Source organism: Leptosomus discolor, chromosome 19, assembly GCF_034619465.1.
Source record: "Leptosomus discolor isolate bLepDis1 chromosome 19, bLepDis1.hap2, whole genome shotgun sequence".
Lineage (NCBI taxonomy): Eukaryota > Metazoa > Chordata > Aves > Leptosomiformes > Leptosomidae > Leptosomus > Leptosomus discolor.
The window spans coordinates 10,970,821-10,990,518 of NC_141409.1; the positions used below are offsets into that span (position 1 = coordinate 10,970,821).

At 57.1% G+C, this 19,698-nt stretch overlaps 1 protein-coding gene, 1 long non-coding RNA gene and 2 other non-coding genes across 4 annotated transcripts; 3 read left to right on the forward strand and 1 right to left on the reverse strand.

The window, feature by feature from the left end:
* The first annotated feature begins 337 nt into the window (after positions 1-337).
* On the forward strand, positions 338-5,982 carry LOC147414121 (uncharacterized). The gene is made up of 6 exons (XR_015183970.1): positions 338-546; positions 1,116-1,161; positions 1,975-2,024; positions 3,267-3,315; positions 4,976-5,504; positions 5,638-5,982. It is a non-coding gene; the product is annotated as an uncharacterized LOC147414121 (long non-coding RNA).
* Positions 1,369-1,501, forward strand: LOC147414122 (small nucleolar RNA SNORA17). Its single transcript, XR_015183974.1, has one exon. It is a non-coding gene; the product is annotated as a small nucleolar RNA SNORA17 (small nucleolar RNA).
* Positions 2,065-2,193, forward strand: LOC147414123 (small nucleolar RNA SNORA17). Its single transcript, XR_015183975.1, has one exon. It is a non-coding gene; the product is annotated as a small nucleolar RNA SNORA17 (small nucleolar RNA).
* Positions 5,983-8,436: 2,454 nt separating the features above from the next.
* On the reverse strand, positions 8,437-15,921 carry DIPK1B (divergent protein kinase domain 1B). The gene is made up of 5 exons (XM_086475758.1): positions 15,859-15,921; positions 12,820-12,954; positions 10,099-10,206; positions 9,724-9,900; positions 8,437-9,249 (listed from the first exon to the last, which is right to left on the reverse strand). The coding sequence occupies exons 1-5, from the start codon at positions 15,919-15,921 to the stop codon at positions 8,437-8,439; spliced, it is 1,296 nt and encodes a 431-aa protein (XP_086331884.1).
* Between the last annotated feature and the right edge of the window lie 3,777 nt (positions 15,922-19,698).

The following is a 19,698-nucleotide window of genomic DNA, read 5'->3' on the forward strand; positions in this document are numbered from 1 at the left end:
TCCCTGTCCCACCTCCTGGCCCCGTGTCCCCGGCCATGGCCGCGGCCCTGCGTCCTCCCGCCCAGCAGGGGGAGCGCGCGGGAGGGCGAGCACGCGGCGCGGATGGTCCCCCCCGGCACTTCCGCCCGCGCGCCCTATATAAGGGGAAGGCGGGCGCCCCGCAGCCCTTTCGGCGGGGAGCTCGGCGGGGAGAGCAGCGCCCGGCGGGTCCGTCTGCGGGGAGCGGGGCCGGCCTGTCCCGGCGGGGCGAGGGGAGGGTCTCTGGACCCCTCGGGCGGCGGAGGCCGAGGAGGGCCCTTCCCGGCAGGGCCTGCGCCGCGCCCTCCGCCGGCTGCTCTCCCCAGGCGCCCCTTCCCGCGCCATGTTGAAGCGAAGCTTCTTCAGGGCGAGCCCTGACGGCGGCTGTTGGGCGGCGGCGGTCGATTCCGCTTCGCTTCTCCCCCTTCGCTCAACAAGGGAAGGCTGCGGCGTGAGGACGTGGCTGCGGGCCGGCAGACCCCCCTGTGCAGGGGGAGGAGGAGGAGGAGGAGGAAGGTGTGACTGGAGGTACGGGTGGTTCCTGTGTCCAAGCCGGGGGGGGCTGCCTGCGTGTGAGGGGCTGGTCTTAGGGCGCTGGGTGACCCCCAGGAACATCAGGCTTTGGGCCTCAGCCTCGCCACCTCACCCTCCTGAGGTTTCTGGGCCGCAGAGGGGACAAAGTGTCCCCCCGCTGAGCCACGTGGCCGGGCACGGCAGGAGGAGACCTGCAGGTCCCCCCGGTCCCCCCCGGTGCTCTGCTTGCTGCAGGCCCTGCTGTGCTCAGCAAAGATCCTGCATGTTACAGAGGGATGTACGGGAATGTATTAGGATTGAGGTGAATACGGCTGTGCTCCCATTGAAGGAGGGGAGAAAACTGAGGGCCAGCCCCTTTTCAGGTTTTGAGGGAAATGGTTTTGAAGATTTGAGTAACGAATCTATGCAGCAAAGGTGTTTCGGGTTGGTTTTTTTTTGCTTATGTCTTAATCTTCAGGTTTTCTGTTTAGTGGTGCTGTTCACAAAGAGGGGTTTTATGCAGTCAGCTAAACGCTTGTTGTTATTAACTGCGTTTTTCTTTCTTTTTATTTGTCTGTCTTCAGAGAAAGAGTGAAGTGAAAAAGATGGTGCGTCTTGAAGAATTCCAGGGTAAGTGGTGCTTAGCACAAAGGCTGTCCCAGTAAGGTTCAGCCATCTTGTTAACTCTCGAAGTGGTGTGTTCCTTTTAGCATTTACACGTGCACGAAACACCTTTGTAATGCTGCTTTCTGAGTAGCTGTTATAATCTTGTTCTTTAATTATACCTGTAGCTATCGCATTTTTCAGTCTCTGGGTTGTTTTTTTTTTTTTCCCCAACCTGCCACAGGCGTTGCAAAGGTGGCTGCTGTGGCATCTTTGTGTCATTAGGTGGCAGAGAGAGACAGGCTATATTCTACGCTCGTTTGTTCCAAAACCCGTGAGCACTCAGAGTGATTGATAGCCTGACAGTATTTATAAATAGGCTGGTTAATAGGAGACTCTTGAGAAATGAAGCCTTTCTTATTTTATTTTAATTGCCGTAAAAGTGAGATCTGTATGTAACAGAATAGACAGGTGTCCTGTCTGACCTGTGCAGCAGAAAGGCTGTGTGTGGCTTTCTAGAGGCTATTTAGTCTTGAAAACGGTAGGATCCTGTTGGAGCACACTTGTATTACAGAAGAATAAGCTGAAATGATCTTGCCTAAAGCTACGTGGCAAGTTGGTGACATCCCTGGGAGCATGTCCTGGGGGTCTCATGCTGGTGGCCCCAACCCTCTGGAAGTAAAAACACGCCGGTGCTGTGCATTTATTTCTTTCGCTTCCCTCTGGGCCTTCAAAATTTCTGTCGTAAATGAAACAGTAACCATATAAAAAGGCTTTGAAGCGTGTGTAAATATATAAATTAAACATATAAAATAAATATATTTTCCACTTCTTTTTCAGAGAAAACCACGTGACGTGGCAGACCCAGGAGGTCTTCTCAAAGACCTGAGGTGAGCAGCAGTGGGTGCGAGTTCCCCTCTTCAGCAGCTCCATGCCCCAGTGTTGCAGACGTGGCTGTCGTGCCACGTTTGTGTCATTAGGTGGCAGAGAGGAAGAGGCCAAGTCTTTGCTAGTGCTCTGAAACCCGTGAGCACTCAGGAATGATGAGAACCTGACAATTATTTCTTGATTTTTCTGTTTGGGGTTTTTTTTCTTTCCCCCTTGAGTGTTAACCTTACGTGGTGAAGGCTGGACAGGTGTGGAGGGACAGGGTGCAGCAGCTAGCCCTGTCCTTCAGCGTGGCAGACGGTCACAGTGACTGCCTTTGTGTGACAAGAGATACGTGACTTTTCTGCCCTCATGTTCTATGTTTTAGAAGTGAAACCGACCCTGCTTCATGTTCCTGTTAGAGGTTTTACTAACACATACCTACACGAAAAGCTAATTCAGGTTTCTTGCCTGTCACATCCTTTATTGTTACGGAGGAATGGCCAGCTCCAGTGTTCTTTATTCTAATAGTCCCAAGTCCTCAGAGACTTGCTCTCCTGACATGTTACAGTGTCATTAGGGGTCAGAGATGAAGGGCCTTCCTGTGCCCAAAACTTCTTAACTGCTCAGAGATTAGTAGCTTGATGTTGTTTCCACGTGTGCCTCTTTCTCCAGAGAATCAGCGGAAGATGGAGCAAAATTCCTTTGAAAAGCAGTTAAAATGCTGCCAATTTTAGCTGCATCAAGGGAAGGTCCTTCCTTTTTTTTTTTTTTATCTTTTTTTGCAAGGACAAGTAGAAGTGACAGCTCTGTTCTTGAGTTCTATTTTTGCCTTATGGCCTGCAAGACATCCTTGCCTGCCGCCCGTTCTGTCAGCAAAAGGGCACCTCGTGCAGGGTTTAGCATTATGTGGTTACAAGAACCACACCGGGGAGTGCAGGAGACGGGGAAAACAGGCACGCAAGTCTGTTGTTTCCAAAGTATTGGCACGACCTAGAAACGGCTGGGTGTGGATTTACCATCTGGAGAAAATTGCGCCCTTTTCCCAGCACTAATAAAACCCTCGGCCAACAACGCCGTGACTGCCAAGGGGGCTGAGGAGGCTGGACCAGAAGGTGCAGCCGGCCGTCTTCTGAAATGCAGCTTTGTCATCCTGCTGGCGCTTGCTGGGGAGCGGGGGGGAGAAAACAAACAGGAAAACCCCAACTCAATACTCCTTCCCCCTCGAAAAAACCCAAACTGAAGATTTTTTTTCCTTCTTGCAGCGCCTTTGGAGAGCGGGGCTGCGTTTGGGACTTGCTTCCAAGGCCGAAGGTAGGCGTTAGGCCATTCTTGGAAACGTACTAAACCTCACTCAAGCAGTCAGTGTCTGGGTACAAGTCCTTGGGTACATCCTGTCCTTCTGACTTTTGGGACATGGACAAATACAAAAAATAAAAATTAAAATGCTCCTTGCAGGAAGAACTAAAAATTCAGTGGGTTTTTCATCTTTTTTTTGCTGACAAACCTCTACTTTAGGCGCATCACTTTCAGGTTCTTCTGTTTTGCTAATGCAGTAATTTTTGTAAGCGACCTCAAACACTCTCCTGATTAACTTTTTTATTTCACTTCTTCAAACTGCCTTTCTCAGCTTCCAAAGTGCATCCTTTTAAGGGCAGCTGTCGGTCAGAACAAGCCTTTTGTGGAGAGCTTACGCTTTTATGTACCTTGGGAGTGCCTGAGGTGATCAAAACAGGCTCTTGTACGACGGCAGCCTGGCGCAGAACGCTACTGAAGAAACGTTTGTGTCACAGATGTGCAGGATAATGAGACTGTGGCTTAGGCGTAATGAAGAAAGAAATGAAAAGATCGATTTCAAGTAATCCAAGCCAAAAATTCATCTTAAAACCTGGAGTCTTTTTTTAAAAAGTCCTTCTAAACTTGCAGTGCAGCAGTGGAACGCTTTGCCCTGTTTCCCAAGACCAGGTCTAGCTTCCCTGTGCACATGTCCTAGCTGGTAACACAGCAGGCAAACCCCCCCCCCAAAAAAAAAAAATATATAACAGAGCACGATGTGACTTTCTAGTTGGGTTCTGCTGTGTGTACGTGCTGGCATGACGGCAAAGGAACGTGACCTCCAAGGCAGTGACCTGCTGGGGGGGCAGGAATCGATATATCCCAGCAGCTCTGCCTGTCACTGCCCGCTCTGGGGTGTCGTGGTGCTCACGAGCCTCTGCCGTGCCAGTGCCACCACCGAGAGGGAAGCTCTGGCTACAGGTAGATAATCCTGGGAAACTCTGAGAGGCTTTTGCAGTCACCAACGGCTTGACAAACTCTGGCAGTGCTAAATGGTGGAAAATGTCCTCATTAAATGGGCATTATGAGGGCCAAAGGTGCCATTAACCAAGCGGGCAGCTGCTGGCTGCAAAATGAGCCATTTAATTGGGAAAAGTCAGTGCCTACCAGCGGTGGCTTTGGAAAAGAATGCTAATAAGGTGGTTGGGGATATGGTTATGCAAAGAGGCATGCCTTAAGATGTGACTCTCCTATTTAAATTTCCTGACTCAACCCTGAAATACCTATTTGAGGTTTTTCATCAGACTTTACTCGCATCAAGGGTCCTGTACGGGTAGTGAGTGCCTAACGAGTCTCTCTTTAGAACTTTACTGTGTGAGGCATAGGATAGCTATTAAAATTTTCCTAATTAACCATCTTCCCAAGACTGAGCAGCTATCCCAGGCTATGCATATTGCTTTACTGAAAGAACTGCCTGGCTCTCAGCTGTGGAAAAGATGAATATTTTGTATTAAAGTGGTTCTGAGAGAAATTAAAAATCTTTCTGCACATTAACTTAGCCCTTTGTCGTTTAGAACTGGTTTATGTCATGGCTTTGAACGCAAGAATAAGCCCAGCTTTTCTTTCTCTGCACTATTAATAGCTTGCCTCTGCATTGAGGTTGGCAAACTCACCTTTGATTATTTTTTTTTTTTTTTAGGGAGCCTAAGAGTGAAAGAGTAACCAAGAGCAGGCTCCAGCTATCGTGCTGTTAAATTACCCCTTTCCCAGACTCACCAGAGTGTGCTGTGCCTGGCCAGACTTTTTTGAAAACCTTTCTGATCTAGTGGCAAAGAACCTCTCCTGAATGAGTCTTAATTTATTTGTGCCATCTGCCTTCTGTTACTGCTTTGGGTCCTGATCCAGGCAGGCTTGCAGGCACTCAGCTTCCACTGGCGGCAGTGAATGCAGCCAGTGTGAGTTACCGGGTTCCTGTGGTTCTGCGCTGAAGTAAATGGCTTTGTCTGAAGTCTCTGTGAATCGTGATAACCGAGCCCAGATAATGACTTCCCGAAAACTTCCTTTCATTTTATGAAGCTTTTTTATTTCCTCTGGGATGTGAAAAAAAAAAAATAATCATTGGACAGACCCAAGCCAAACCTTGATGTAATTCTTCAAGCAGCTGAAAACGTTGCCTCTGTAATTAAAAGGAATTCTCAGTCCCAACTAGCTGCAGTGCCTGAGCTCGGGTACGTACCGCCGCGAGCAGCGGGAGCCTGGGTGGTGTGGATTCATTAGCTGCTCAGATTGGACGTTTATTGCGAACTTTGGCTGGCTGGCTTTGAAGTGGTCTTAACATCCTGGGCCTTCTTGTGTTTGCAGATCGTGCCTGGAGTTTCAGAATTTCTAGCAAACCTGGCTACAGCAGAGGAAGCGGTTGGCAGCGCCTGCAGTCGAAGATCTGTAGAGTCCTAAAACTTGGTCTTTCCTCATACGTGGGTTCCAGCGACGCTGCTGGTGGTTCTGGATGTTTGCTGCAACCCGTGTGCTCGGGTGTCTGTTGGAGAAGAATGACGGGTGCAGAGATCCTGCCCTTCTCCAGTCAGCTCGGCTCGTGTGCTGTTGGGTGTTTCCATCCCTGTTTTCTCTACGTGGTTAAGAGGGATTTAAAAAAACCACCCAAACCCACCACACTAAATAAAGATGCCACCTACAAGAAGTCTGAAATGATGATGCTTGTGTATTTGTAGCACCCCAAGTACTATTTAATTTTTAACCATTCTAGGATTTAAGACTTTTATTTGTGGAGAACTGGGGTGTATTTTTACTTCAAACAACGAAAGGTAGAAGCTTTGCTGCTTACCTCCATCCCTTGGTGACACAAATCTTCGCTGCTAAAGCAGCAGCAGCAGCTGATGAGATCTGATTGTCAGTCTTTGTGTTCTGCCTTGGCCTCTTTTTTTTTTTTCCAGCTAATGTGGGAAATCTGGCAAAGGCGTGAGTGTGAAATAGCTTTGCCTCCAGCCATTCTCTCCCATAGTGCAGCTTGTAAAGCATAAGCACGTGTCTGAAAACACTTGAGCTTTTTTATTAGGGATCAACGAAACTGGGTGCTCTTGGGCTGAGCGATTCCTGGGAGCATCCACCAGTCCAGGGGCCGTCTTTCTCCTTGGACTTCATCTTGCATCGTAAATGTTTAAAAAGATGCTGATCTTTATGTGGATAAGCAAGGAACGTGATTGTTTTCCTCCACTTTTCTAGGCGCTTACCTGCTGCTGATCCAGTACTGCTTTGGGGGAAGGGAGCAGGGGGAAGGCCACGTGGGGCAAAATTTACTAACGGATTGCAAACACAGAAGGGAGGGTGAAAAATGGCTTTCCTGAAACTCTGAGGAGGGGATTTGGCGCGGTTGGTAGCTTCCTTTTTCTAATAGCAGAAGAAAATTAATTTGTCAGTGGAGCTGGTTGCCATGGGGATGCAGGACAGTAGAGGAGGAGCTGGGGCGGCGGCGTGGAGCCTCCTTACCCAATTCCAGTCCTTTGCCCTCCACCAGGCACACCAGCGCCCCGCTGGAGGTGGGGCCTCGGCCGCCTTGAAGGGTGACCCCGCCGGGCTGAGGAACTTGCCACCCTCCAGCCGCAGAACCCTCGCAAAGGCTCGGCCTCGCCGCGGACGGATGACGTGGCGAAGCCAACTCCTCTGCGGGAAGCGAGCTGCGCTGGCTCCCTGCTCGGTTCAGAGCGGCGTTGACACTGAAACATTTTCCTCCGTAAATAATGGTGAGAGGTAATGATGATGCTGTAGAACCAGCGGAAGGAAATACTGCTCCCTCTCCTCCAAAGGGCTCGTAAATTTGCAGCCGTGACGCTACCGATGGCCTTCACGGGCCATAGATGCTGTCAGATGGATTTTTTTTTTCTCGGCGACCGTACTTCAGCTCTACGCTCCACTTCACTGAGCAATCGTTGGCACGAGCGCTGGCCTACGGTCCGTCAGCAGGAATACGGTTGTGCTGGGAACGGGGCAAGCTCGGGGTCGTTTGCATAAACCCTTCCTCTCTACCCATAGTCTTAAAATATTGCTGTAATTGAGCACTCGAAGGGAACAGGCTGTAGCTAAAGACCTGGTAGTATTTATACAGCCAAACAACTGTCTTGAAACCTGCTGAAAGCTTGCCTGGAAATCCATTTTAATAATGAGAGAAGCACTGGATTATTCTGGTATTAATCTTTCAACCTCTGCAGTGCAAGCCCAGCTTAGGTTTAGGAGAATTAAACCCAGAGGTCGGCTTATCCCTGCTCCGAGCGTGGTGGGCAGTAACACACGGAGCGCATAGGTTAACCGCTCGGAGCTGTTTATGTTCAGCCCTTTTCCTTTAAGCTATTTTTGGCCTTGGATGCTTCCAAAGCCAAGGTGTGAGGAGGGAATGGCCGGCGCTGCCAATTTCGGACCGCGGGCAGGAGCAGCCGGGTGGACCTCACAACCTCACCCAAGCCATCGCGTCGCTGTCTGGGGTCAGGCACTTAAAAAAAAAAAAAAGGAATGCAAGAATTGCCAGGCTTCGCTGCTGTGGACAAGACAGCTTGCCTGCTTCCTAAGTTACAGCTGGATCTGGTGGCGGATGACTCAGACCCTTCAGGAGAGACTTTTGAATAGGGAAATCTACCTTTTCCTCCTTTTCAGATCACAAGCGAGCTGGTACTTAAAAGGCTGCTGTTTTGCTATTGATGCACTGGTGTGATTCACGTAAAAGCTATTTATTTACATCAGAGACGTTCATCAAAAGATGTGACAAGTTACAGCATGAATGATTCATTCTCATCTCTCCGCGCTGCTTTCCTGTTAATCAAGGAACAGTTCGACGCGTCCAGCTGGGCTCCGCTTCCTTATCGCTCTCCGCATCGTCGTCTTCATCCCCCGCGGCTGTTCAGCCCGGCTCCCGGCGTGGCCCAGCTCCGCAGCACGCTCTTGCTGACCGTAGCGATGATCCTGCTGGGCGGTGGAAGTCATGATGCTTGGTTTGCCATGAAGAAGGGGCTGCAGCTAGGCTCAACTCCCTGCACGGGGTGTATTTTTCCTGTGGGGGAGAGGATGGAGAAACAGGTCTTCAACCCTTGGACTTGACTCCGAGACTGCAGATTCTAAACCCCAGGGCCGTGCTTTCCCCCCCCCATGCCCCCGTTAGGAATATTTGGTGTTTGAAATCTTCTTCCAGAGCAAGGTCTTGAGGTTGTTCAGCACGAGGGAGTGGTGCACTTCCATCTGGCTGGCCAGGCCGCTGAGGGTCATGCACGTTCGGAGCTGTTTCTGCAGCTCCTCTTTCAGCTCCGGCGGTGCTCCGTACAGCAGGTAGTCCTGCAGCAACCCGCACACCTTCGCCAGGTTGGGCTGCACCACGTCGCTTTTGCACTGCTTCATGAGTTTGTCGCAGGTCGCCGTGCAGTCCTTCCCGTAGGTGCAGTCCACGTTCTGCTCACAGTGACGTCCCTTGAGGAAACCTCTGATTGTCATCTCCGTTGCCACCTTCCTCAGGTTGACCATTTTGAAGTCGTATTTGTCGTTGTAGCCCACGTTCTTAAAGCTGGTCTCGCAGATGTAGAAGTTCCCGTAGGTCCCGTGGAATATCTCCTCCACGAACTCCAGGAGGCCGATGGCGATCTTGGCCCGCCGGGGCCACGCTGGTGCGAACCACTGGTGGATGATTTGGTGGACGACCGATGGCAGCAGCGACTGGAGGAAGAGAGGGACATCCACTCCGTAGAGGGAGGTGTGGGGGATCTTCTCGGTGACGTAGAGGTCCCCGCAGTGCCCCAGCAGCTTGGAAGTGTGCTCTTTCTCGTGCAAGGAGAGCATGAGAAGAAACTCATTGAGCTGAAGCAGCGCCCAGATGGATTTGGCCTCCGCTAAAGACACTTTCCCATCCCGGTTCACGTCTGCCATGGCGATGATGCGGCTCACCAAGGCTGCAAGAGAAGGCTGATCTCCCAGGTTGGACTGCGAACGGAACAAGAAGTGGCGTCAGACCCTCGCAGCTCCCCGTGCTCGGGCTTCGTATCACGAAACTGAACTGGGGAAGCGAAGAACTGGGCTTGGGAGAGGAGGAAACCGTCACTGTGCCCGAGCAGATTCCGTGCCACGCCGCTTTGCACGGGGGTAACCGCTGCAGCGCTGCCAGCGCCGCCCCTGGGCTTGTGAACAAGCTGCCCAGCACAGATGCCACCCGCAGCCGCCCTACGGCGGCCTCCAGGGTTGCTGCTACTAAAATCTTGCCAAGCAGAATTCCTGTGTGAGAATGGGGGGATTTCCCTCAGCTAATCCAGTCCTTGCTCTGCAGGACATGGCACCCAGCAGCTGAGGGGGGAACGTGGGCCAGTGGGGCTCTCGGTTAAGGGGAAGGAAAGACACGATGAGTCTTTCCGACTCGCAAGTGGCATCCCGGCCCCGCAGCCTCCGACCCTCCGCACTGACCTTCAGGAAGTTGAGGAGCATTTCTTTGAACTCGTCCATCGACGTCCCTCGCGTTGGTTTGTCGAAGAGGACCACGTCCCTCCTGGGCACGGAGTCCGGGTGGCTGTCTGCCTTCAAGGCTTCTTCGATGCCGCATTTGATGATCACCTCCCTCTCCCTCCAGAGCCCGCTGTACACCTACAGCAAAGGAGAGGGGACGCGGCCGAGAGAGGAGGAAAACAAGAGCAAGTGCAGAGAACTGGTTTCTGGTTCGGTTCGCCGGGGATGGGGTGAGGGAGCAGACGTGCGGGTGGGTGGAGGAGGACATTGCCCAGGTTTGATGCTTGCACCCATCCCCTGCCGTGCGGTGGTTTCTGCAGCGGGGCAGAGACCTACCTGCTGGGTGGGAGAGGAGGAGAGACAGTGCTGGAAGAGGAGGCTGCGCTCCTCACACAGGTCTTTGCACGTAGAGCCAGAAATGATTCCTTTCTTGTACTGGTCGCACTGGGGAGGGGAAAGGCAGAGAGAGGAGCTCAGCGGGGGCAGCTCCCCATTTGCCTGAAGAAGTCTCATTCCCACAGCTCATGGGCTGGAGCACCCACAGCTCATGGGCTGGAGCACCCACAGCTCATGAGCTGGAGCACCCACAGCTCATGGGCTGGAGCACCCACAGCTCATGATATGGAGCACCCACACCTCATGAGCTGGAGCACCCACACCTCATGGGCTGGAGCACCCACACCTCATGAGCTGGAGCACCCACAGCTCATGATATGGAGCACCCACACCTCATGAGCTGGAGCACCCACAGCTCATGGGCTGGAGCACCCACAGCTCATGATATGGAGCACCCACAGCTCATGGGCTGGAGCACCCACAGCTCATGGGCTGGAGCACCCACAGCTCATGATATGGAGCACCCACACCTCATGGGCTGGAGCACCCACACCTCATGAGCTGGAGCACCCACAGCTCATGATATGGAGCACCCACAGCTCATGAGCTGGAGCACCCACACCTCATGGGCTGGAGCACCCACACCTCATGAGCTGGAGCACCCACAGCTCATGATCTAGAGCACCCCAAGCACATGATCTAGAGCACCCCAAGCACATGAGCTGGGTGTACAACCCCCCCTCCAGCCTCCTGTGCTGCCACCAGCCCCGTGCCTGTCACCTGCTGTGCCCAAACTCCTCACCCCCCGGTTCCTGCAGCAGGACTGGGGCCACCGCTTCGGTTTTTTAATTTACCGTGTGTACCTGACAGCACCGCCCATGCCATCGCGTCCCGGGGGAGCCCGGTTCTCTACACAAGAGAAAACCACCCCTTAGAAGAGGCGCAGCTGATTGCGAAGCCACGCAGGCTGCTTGGAGGCAAGAACAGTAAATGGCCAACCATTTCCTTTGCTCCTGGGATTCGGCGGTTCTTGAGCACAGAGGGGCTGCTCGGCGTCACCACCCCAATATTTGGCCTTGGGTTTGGCAGCCCACGAGATGCCGCCTGCCGGGGGGGACCCCAGCCGTGCCAGCGCGGCGTGCAAGTGGCCTCAGGCGATGCCTGCACCTTGGCAGCCGTTTCGGCCAGTTCAGGGTGTCTGGGAGGGAGGGGAGCGCCTTGTGCTCAAACCTTTCGCTGAGGAGCTGCCGTGCCAGTTGCTCGGAGTCCAGCCCCTTCCCGCACCCCCAAACTCCCCGCTCTCTGTCTTCCGAAGAAATTCCAGCCCAAAACCTTCTCTGCTCTCAGACCCAAAGATTTCTACTGGCCCCAGAGCAAGGACTTTAATGGGGGAGACGCAAGGAGAGGAGTGTGGAGGCACACCTGGGGCTGAGCCCTGGCCAAATGGGCAGCCGAACTGGCAGGGACCCCCGTACTGCTGGCGGGACGGCAGGGGAGGTGACCACACGTCCAGCGGGTTGGAGGAGCTGCCAGGGCTGGAGGAGAGGGCAGCGTGGAGGTGAGCGAGGATGAGGATGCACGGGCTCAGCAGAGCAGCAGCCCCCCGCTGTGAAATGGGCTGGCCCCGCTCCAGGCGGTGGCAGGGACAGGGACAGACGGTGGCTCTGATCCGGCTGGGTTGGGAGCTGGAGGCATCCCTGGGCAGGAGCTTTACATCGAGGGCACAACAGCCTCAGGGCTGGAAACAGGAGCTGCAGAAATTCACTGCCTCTTTTCCCTCCTTTTTTAAATTTCCCCCCCCCCCCCACATGGATGGGAATTAACCCCTGGACCTGCTCGCAGGGGACACGGCCAGACACGGCGTCTTAAACCCCCAGCTCAGAGCAGGAATTAGCGCCCCAGACCTCGTGGTCAGAGTCATGCAGAAAAAAAATCAAATTAAACGATCTCGTCGCCGTTGTTATGGCAATTCCTGCCTCCCTCCTCTGCTGAAGGATTGATGAACGAGGCGTTTTCAGCCCGAGCCTGGCAGCCCCCCTCCTCGCCTGCGCTGGGCAGGCGACCTGCTCCCCTGCCATGGGGCACTCACAGCGGACCTGGAGGGGGGGGGCCTCGCTTGGCTGCCAGCCCCGGAGATGCTGTGGGGAGCAGGCTGCACCCCACTGCAACCCCCAGCAGGGGCAAAACGCACCAAGCCAAGCTCCCAGGAGGGCTCTGCTCTTCGTGCAGGCTGTTGCTTTCTTTAGGGCACGCCAGACGTTACAGAGAGGGACCCACAGACTGGCTGCTCCCCTTTTTTCTCTGGCTCTGCAGAGCTGGGTGAAGGGAGGGGGGACGGGCTGGCGCGATGCTCTCCCTGCCCGCAGCTCCTGCTCTGACACTGCAACTTCATCTCCACAGACGTTAATCTGTCCAAGTCTGCCTGGCCTGCTCTGGCCTGCTTCCCTCCGACGTCTCATTAAACTGCTTCGCCGGCGCCCTGGCGGGATAAGGTCGCCTCTCCCGCTCCAAGCCCCGTGGGATACCAGGGAAGCAGCTGCCCGGAGGGCTCCTGGGCCCGGCTGTGGGGCAGGATGCTGCCCCGGCGCTGCCTGCCCGGCTGCAAAGCACCGTACAGAGCTTGGAGGCGGGGGTTGGAAATGGGGGTCCCACAACCCCGCTCACCCCGGCACCCCAAACCGGCACCAGCGCGGCCGCGGGGGGCTGCTGGCCGCCACTCACGATTATCATCCGGCAGACGTGGCCGCGGCAGAGCTCGGAGTAGGACGAGTAATGCATGTATGCCACCCAGCTGCCCACGAAGATGCCCAGCCACACCACCAGCAGGTATTTCACCTTGATGCCCGGGAGGCGACTCTGGAAGGAAAAGAAATCGCTGGTGAAGGCCAGGGCTCTGCAGGGGCCGGCGGTGGCTGGACAAGGACGACTTCTTTTATACAAGCCAACCTGAGCATTGGTGAAACCTTCAGCCTTTTTTATATATATTCACCAGTCTATTATGCAACTCCTGCTGCAAGTAGGTCACTTAAAATTCCCTAAAAGCAGGGAGATTACAGCGCTGGGCTGCGAGGAGCTGGATGCAGCGCATCCCCGTGCCCGGGAGCCACAGCCACGTACGCCCGCTCTCCTGCCAGCGTGGAAGCAGAGCCCCGCTGCCTTCTGCAACCCCGGGGTTCACTGTCGGGGCTGCGAGAGGGTCTGCTCCTGCTCAGGGAGACCCTTCTCAGCAGACAGCCCCCCCCCCCCGCCTTGCAAAACCCCACGGGCACGGGAGGCTGCTGCTGCCAGCTCCCGCGTGGGAGCGGGCGAGTAACGAACCTGGGAGCGCACGGGCAATACTCCGTGCAAACAACTCAGAGCCTCGCAGCACGATTTTGTTTTCCTGGCTTCATTTCTTCCCCTCTGACCCTGCAACAGCAGCGCTGCTGCCATCTGGCCTCCCTGCAATATAGGTTGTTTACCTGACCCGTATAACACGGCGCGGATCTCCGGCGGTTCCCAAGGGCAGGGAATTAATTCTTGCGTCAAACACCCCGTTCCCTCCGGTTTCTATAGATAATTCCCGCTTCACGCCAGGCCGAGAGAGCCCTTGGCCAGTGGCCACCTCCAAAACCCTCCTTTCTCCTTGCACTGCATCGGCCAGCGAGACCACAACCTGCTGCTGCGATAGGGCTGGATCCGAGCGGATGCAGCGCCCCTACAACCTGCCAGGGATCCTCGCTCGGGGCTTGTAGCCCAAAACCACCCCCATCTCCAAAACGCCTCTTCCTTGGCCCCTCGGCTCTGCCCCGCAGCGGTACCCAGAGGCGGTGGGAGCTTCGCAGGAATCGGCAGGCAAGGGTGGAAGCAGGCGGGTCCGCCTCGAGGTCATGACATTCTGCATCTGGAAATGCCGGAGTGCAAAGCGGGCCACGATGCCCCGTGTGCCTGTCGAGCACTCGGCACCGCTAATTAATGCCTGGTTAAGAGAACCCGACCACGGCAAGGACTCGGCCAAGGCGAAGGATGGGTGGCTGCTCCGGTGAGCCCCAAACCAGCTCGAGTCCCTGAAGCCAGACACACGCCACCGCGACCTGTGAGATCCTCCCCAGCGCAGCAGCTTCCCCAAAAACTGCCCAGTGGTGGGTACGTGACCCACCAGGCCCCCTGCCCTCAGCAAAGGGGTCCTTTCCATGGACTTCCCACTAGAGACACGTCTTGGGGCAGCAAAGCCCTGAAATGCCCCAAATGTCCCTTTTTACTTATTCAGACCTAGAATCCATCACGTTCCCAGAGCAGAAGGGGGTTCAGGACGGTGACCTGACATGGCATGGGGAGCGCTGGCTTCATCATCCCCCTAAATGGCAGGAAGAAACGTGGAGGTGGGGGATGCATTGCAACGAGAGGTTCCACTGGGCTTCGGCAGCGTTTTGGATTCGTAGCTGGTGCTAAGGTTTCCTCCAGGGGTTCAGCCTCAAAGCACGGGGGCTTCCCTGCTCGCTGCCTTCCCTGCCCGCCGCCTCGGCCAACAGCCTGCACCAAAGGGTGTTACCCTTCGCTTGCGTGAGTTTTAGGGCGACTCCGGGGGACCTGGAAGGGACTTTGGGCCGGAGCTGACTTCAAAGGAAAAAATGGACGCAGCATCACAAAATCCTGCTCCACTCCAGCGCCCTGGGAACACGGCGGGTTGTTCCACAGTGGGTCCCGGCGGTGGGGACGCTGCCAGGGCTGGCCTGCTCCCAGGGGCAGCTTGGCATGGCTGTCACCCTCCCCGCCCTTGCCATGGGGTATCAGCACAGGCGATGCCGGTGCAACGGCTACCCCCAGCTCCCACCCACCCTCACTCTGCACCCAGCTTTGCCCTCCCCGCCAGACCCAGTCCCCAGCCCCTGCCCACCGCTCCTCAGGCCTTTTGTCTTGGAAGAAGACAGCCTGCGGTGGTGGCTCAGCAGCCAAAGGCCCATCTCCCCAGGGAGCAGAGTTGTGGCACCCATCCAGCTCTCGGCTGTCCTGGGGGCCCACAGAGCCACCACTCCAAGCGCTCCCCTCGCCCGTGCAGCCTTTCCTGCACCCGGCTTTGCCCCAGCTCTGCACCCACCTCCCGCCAGCATCCTCTGCCCACCGGGTATCCCACCCCCGTATCCCCCGCTTCTCCCCTCCAGCGGGATAACCTCTCTGGTCCAGGGACCTTCGCTAGAATCAGGGTTTCTCATCTCATGGCTGCAGAGAAAAAACCCAGGCCAGCATCCCCGGCCCCATCACCGCCGGGTTCCCAGAGCGCTGAAAGGGGTCCCCAGCCCACCCCCCTCGGCAGTTCAGGGATGGGAAAAGGGGGAAAAAAAAGAAGAAAAGAAAAGAAAAGAAAGAGAGGGAAGGAGCCATCCCTGCCCTGTACTGCTGCACCGGCTTCTCCGTTGCCGGGTGCGGGCTGGCGGGTGGACGGGCTGCCCCGGTGCTCCACGGCCGGTGCGGCTCTCCCGGCACCGCGGAGCGCAGCGCGGCTTATGCAACCGCCCGCACCTCCCGGTGCTGGTCCCCGGTCCCCCCCGCGGTGCCAGTCTCCGGTCCCCCTAACCCCTCACAGCGGCCGGCGGAGGGGGGTGGGGGGTGTGTGGGAAAGCGGCGGCGCATCCCTTTGTGCGCGGCCGGTGCCAGGATGCGGAGACGGGCATCACCGAGCCCCCCCCCCCCCCCCCCCCCCCCGGCCTGGACCAGCCCTTCCCACGGCCCGGAGCACCCCCTTGCCCCCCGCCTGCTCTCCCCCCCGCCCCTCCCCGGTACCTGCAAGCCCTTGGAGAGGGGGCAGAACAGCACCAGATGCACCAGCCGCCGGATCCTCCGCATGCTGCGGGCGCCCCGCGGCCGCGGGCCTCAGGCTCCGGGGGGCATGGCCGGGGTGGCCGCGGCCCCCGCTGCGCCGCCCGGGGCCCGGGAGCGGGGCGGGAGGTGCGGGATGAAGGCGGTGGTGGGGGGGGGGTGTGCGGGGGGTGGGGGGGTGTAGCCGGGAGGGGGGCGGGGAGGGGGGGGGGGGGGGGCCGAGCCGCGCCGCCCGCTCGCACCGCCGCAGCGCGCCCGGCCCGGCCCGGCGGGGCTCAGCGCGGCTCCGCCCGGCTCGGCGCGGGGCGGCGCACGCAGCTCCGCTGCAGCTCGGGGAGGCGGGGGGGGGGGGGGCGGGGGGGGGGCTGCCGCCCGGCACGGCACGGCACGGCACGGCTCGGCCCCGCAGCATCAGCATCCCACCCCCCCCCCCCCCCGCCTCCAGGCTACCGGCACCGGGATTCCGCGGGGGTCGTACCCACGGCGGGTGAACGCAACTCCGGGGGTCCCCATCTGGGGAGATCACTCGGGGGTTCCAGCTCACAGCCTGGGGATCCCACCCACGCGGGCATCCCACCCCCAGCCTCACCTCACGGCCCGGGCATCCCACCCACCCGGGCATCCTAGAGCCTGGGGGTCCCACCCCCCGGGCATACCACAGCCTGGGGGTCCCATCCAGCCGGGCATCCCACCCCCAGCCTCACCTCACAGCCCGGGCATCCCACCCACCTGGGCATCCTAGAGCCTGGGGGTCCCACCCCCTGGGCATACCATAGCCTGGGGGTCCCACCCCCCGGACATCCCACCCCCTTGGACATCGCACCCCCAGGCTCACCCTACAGCCTGGGTGCCCCACCCACCCAAACATCGCACCTCCAGGCTCACCCCACAACCCAGGCATCCCACTCACCCAGACATCCCACCCCCAGGCTCACCCCACAGCCTGGGTTTCCCACACAGGGTCCCCCAGCCCCAGGGCCAGTTGATGACCCTGGCAGAGGGGGGTTCATGGAGATGCTCATCCCCCCCAGCACTCACAGCAGCTCAGATTTTATTTAAAGCTATTTTGGGTGGAAGCCTGGAGGAGCCACCCTCCTCAGTCTGCAGCGAGCATGGCCCTGGGGGGCTGCAGCCCCCCTCCAAGGGCTGAGGGTGACCATCATCTGCCTCCTCGCTGTCTCCCTTCTCAATCTCAAAGCCCAGCAGCAGCAGCCGCCGCCGTCCTCCCCATTTGCACTGCGTCTGGGCAGGGAAACCTCAAGGCAAGACAGGGGCTGCTTTGTGTCAGGCACCGAGCAGACAGCCCAGGGACAGCCTCTCATCCAGCGGGGCTGCAGTACACATTGGCGAGCTGGAGCAAGGGGGAAAGAGAGACAAAAATATGATGGAAAATGGGCTGGGTGGATCAGTCACGAGGCCATTGTTAAGATAATTCCTCGCTCACTACCACTAAGTCTTCAGATTTATCCATTTGTCCCCTTTTCGGGGTTCAGGTTGCTTCCTTCCATTTGAATTTGGCTCAAAACAACCTTTGGAAACAAAAACAAGCTGGCCGCTTCGTACCCAGTGGTTCCTACTTAGCGCCAAGCACCGGGTGCCCAGGGACTAACTAGCAAAAGCTTGGCTGGCCTAATCTGGACAGCAGTGATAAATAACGAGCATCACACCGACACTGAACCATAACACCCCAAATGCTACTGCCTGCTTTTAGCATCGAGGAGATCCCTGCTGCTCTCGCACTGTGCAAAGCCCTGACCTCCCCGCTCGCCTCCGACCGAGCAGACATTGCCCGCGGCGTTGCTTCAGGAACGGGGCCGGGTTCACGTCGCCTCGGCTGCCTCCAGCTCTCGTTCGTGAAGGTTTTTACGTCCTGCTGAAGCCGGGATGGTTCTCTGGAGCTTACACGGCTTATTTTTAGTTTTAATTAGCGCAGTAAAAGAGAGACCCTCTGTGATTTTTATTTTTTTACGGTGCGGTTGGTAATTTGGAAAACCACGGGGAGAGGAAGATGCATTGCTGGGTGCCCTGTAGCTGAGCCAGCTGTGAGGATGAGGAGGGTCCGAGGGGGTCCCAGTGCTGCGACCTGCTGCTTTCCTTCGCAGCTACAGGGGGGTAGCTCTTCTACTCAAGCACCAATAAATTCCTTATTTCCCTCCCAGCCCGAAGATGGTTGTTTTCACACTCGCCTGAGCCTTCCTCAGCGCGATTTGTCTCCCACCACCCTCGGTGCCACCTCGGGAGGTGGAGCAGCAGCAGGCAGCTTTCCTGCCCTGCCCGCCCCGGACCCCTCACCTCCACCCCGACTCCTCCCTGCCGAGACTCAACAGGATCAAGCACGGAGATGCCTTTGGCTATTTGTCCTGCCAAGGCGGCTGCCTGCAGCGAAGTCCCCTCTGGGCCCGTGGCACGAAGTCGCTCCCGCTGCCTGGGCTCAGCAGCATCCCACGCTGCCCACCGGCACTCCCCGGCTCACCCTCCTGCCGCAGCTCCCTGCGTCTTGAACCCTGATTTCGGGGGCCGAGCGTGGTGCCCGCAGGCAGGATGAAACCCTCGTTGGAGGTGGGAAATGACAGGCCTGGGCCAAAGCTGAGAGAGGCTTGAAATGCCACCGATCTCTGCTGCGGGGCTCTGAAACGTGCAGGGGTGGATTGTCCGGAGAATCTAATTAGGAATGAGCAGACCTTCCCGAGCTGTAATATGCCAAGTAATTAAGTGATTAGTATTGATCGTTGGAATGCCTAATGAGCAGTTATCACTGAATGATTAATTAATCCAATCAAAAGAGTAATAAAAATTCTGCAGGTGTGATTATATTTTATATCCAACGCGCAAGGGCAGTGAGATCTCTCCCCGCGGTACCTGCTTATATCCCACGCACGTGGAGGTCCTGGCACCAGAGATGCCCACTTTGCCGCCCCGCTCCCACAGCCCCGGGCTGCCCGGGGGGTCTCTACCCTCCCCAGAACCCCCCCGGCACTGCCAGGCCAGGCTCCCAGCAGCAGGCAGGCATCCAGAGCTGCTCCGTGTGGCTTGGAGGTGGGGAAGGCGGTCCCCCAAGGAGCTGTCAGCATCCAGAAGATGCCGAAAGCAGCCGATGCTGAGCTCCTCCCTGGGAATCTTTCACTCGCTCCCTTGATTAAGTCGCTTCAGTTTCTCCGGGGTCACTCAGCCCACGAAAGCCCTGCTAATCTCTGCTAAACCCGCAGCGTGCGGCACGCTCGCCTCTGATCGCTTCCCAGCCGTGAGGTCATTCTGCGGGCATGTCCCCGGGAGCACCGTGCCCTTGGGACGCGGGAGCTCTCAGGGCACCCACAGCCCTGTAACGGTCACTTGCTGGCCCATAATATTTACCCAATTACATGGTAATGTTATTCAAGACTGAATAAATTATCTCGCCAGCTCGTGCTAACAGCAGAGCGCAGAGCAGCCCCGACTCGTGAGCAAGGACATCCACCCACCCGTCCCTTCGTCCCCTCCAGAGCATCCTTTGCCGCCTGCCTTCCTCAGGGCGGGATGCCAGCGGCGGGTGACAGCAGGGGACACTCAACATCATCACCCGCAGTGCCCAGAGCCGCTGCTTGGCAGGAAGGTGCAGGACCCAGCACCGAAAGAGGGGCACGTGCTTCCCGCCCTGCCCGCGCTCTCCTCTCTCCAAGTGGCGCCGTCAGGATCAGCCCCACGGCCACGAACCAGAGGGATTCCTGCTCTGGGGGGGGGGGTGGGGGGGTGGGCTGTGATGGCACTTGGTGTTCCCAGGCGCTGCCGCAGCTCAGGAGATGACGGATCCGGGCTCTAATGCTCTTT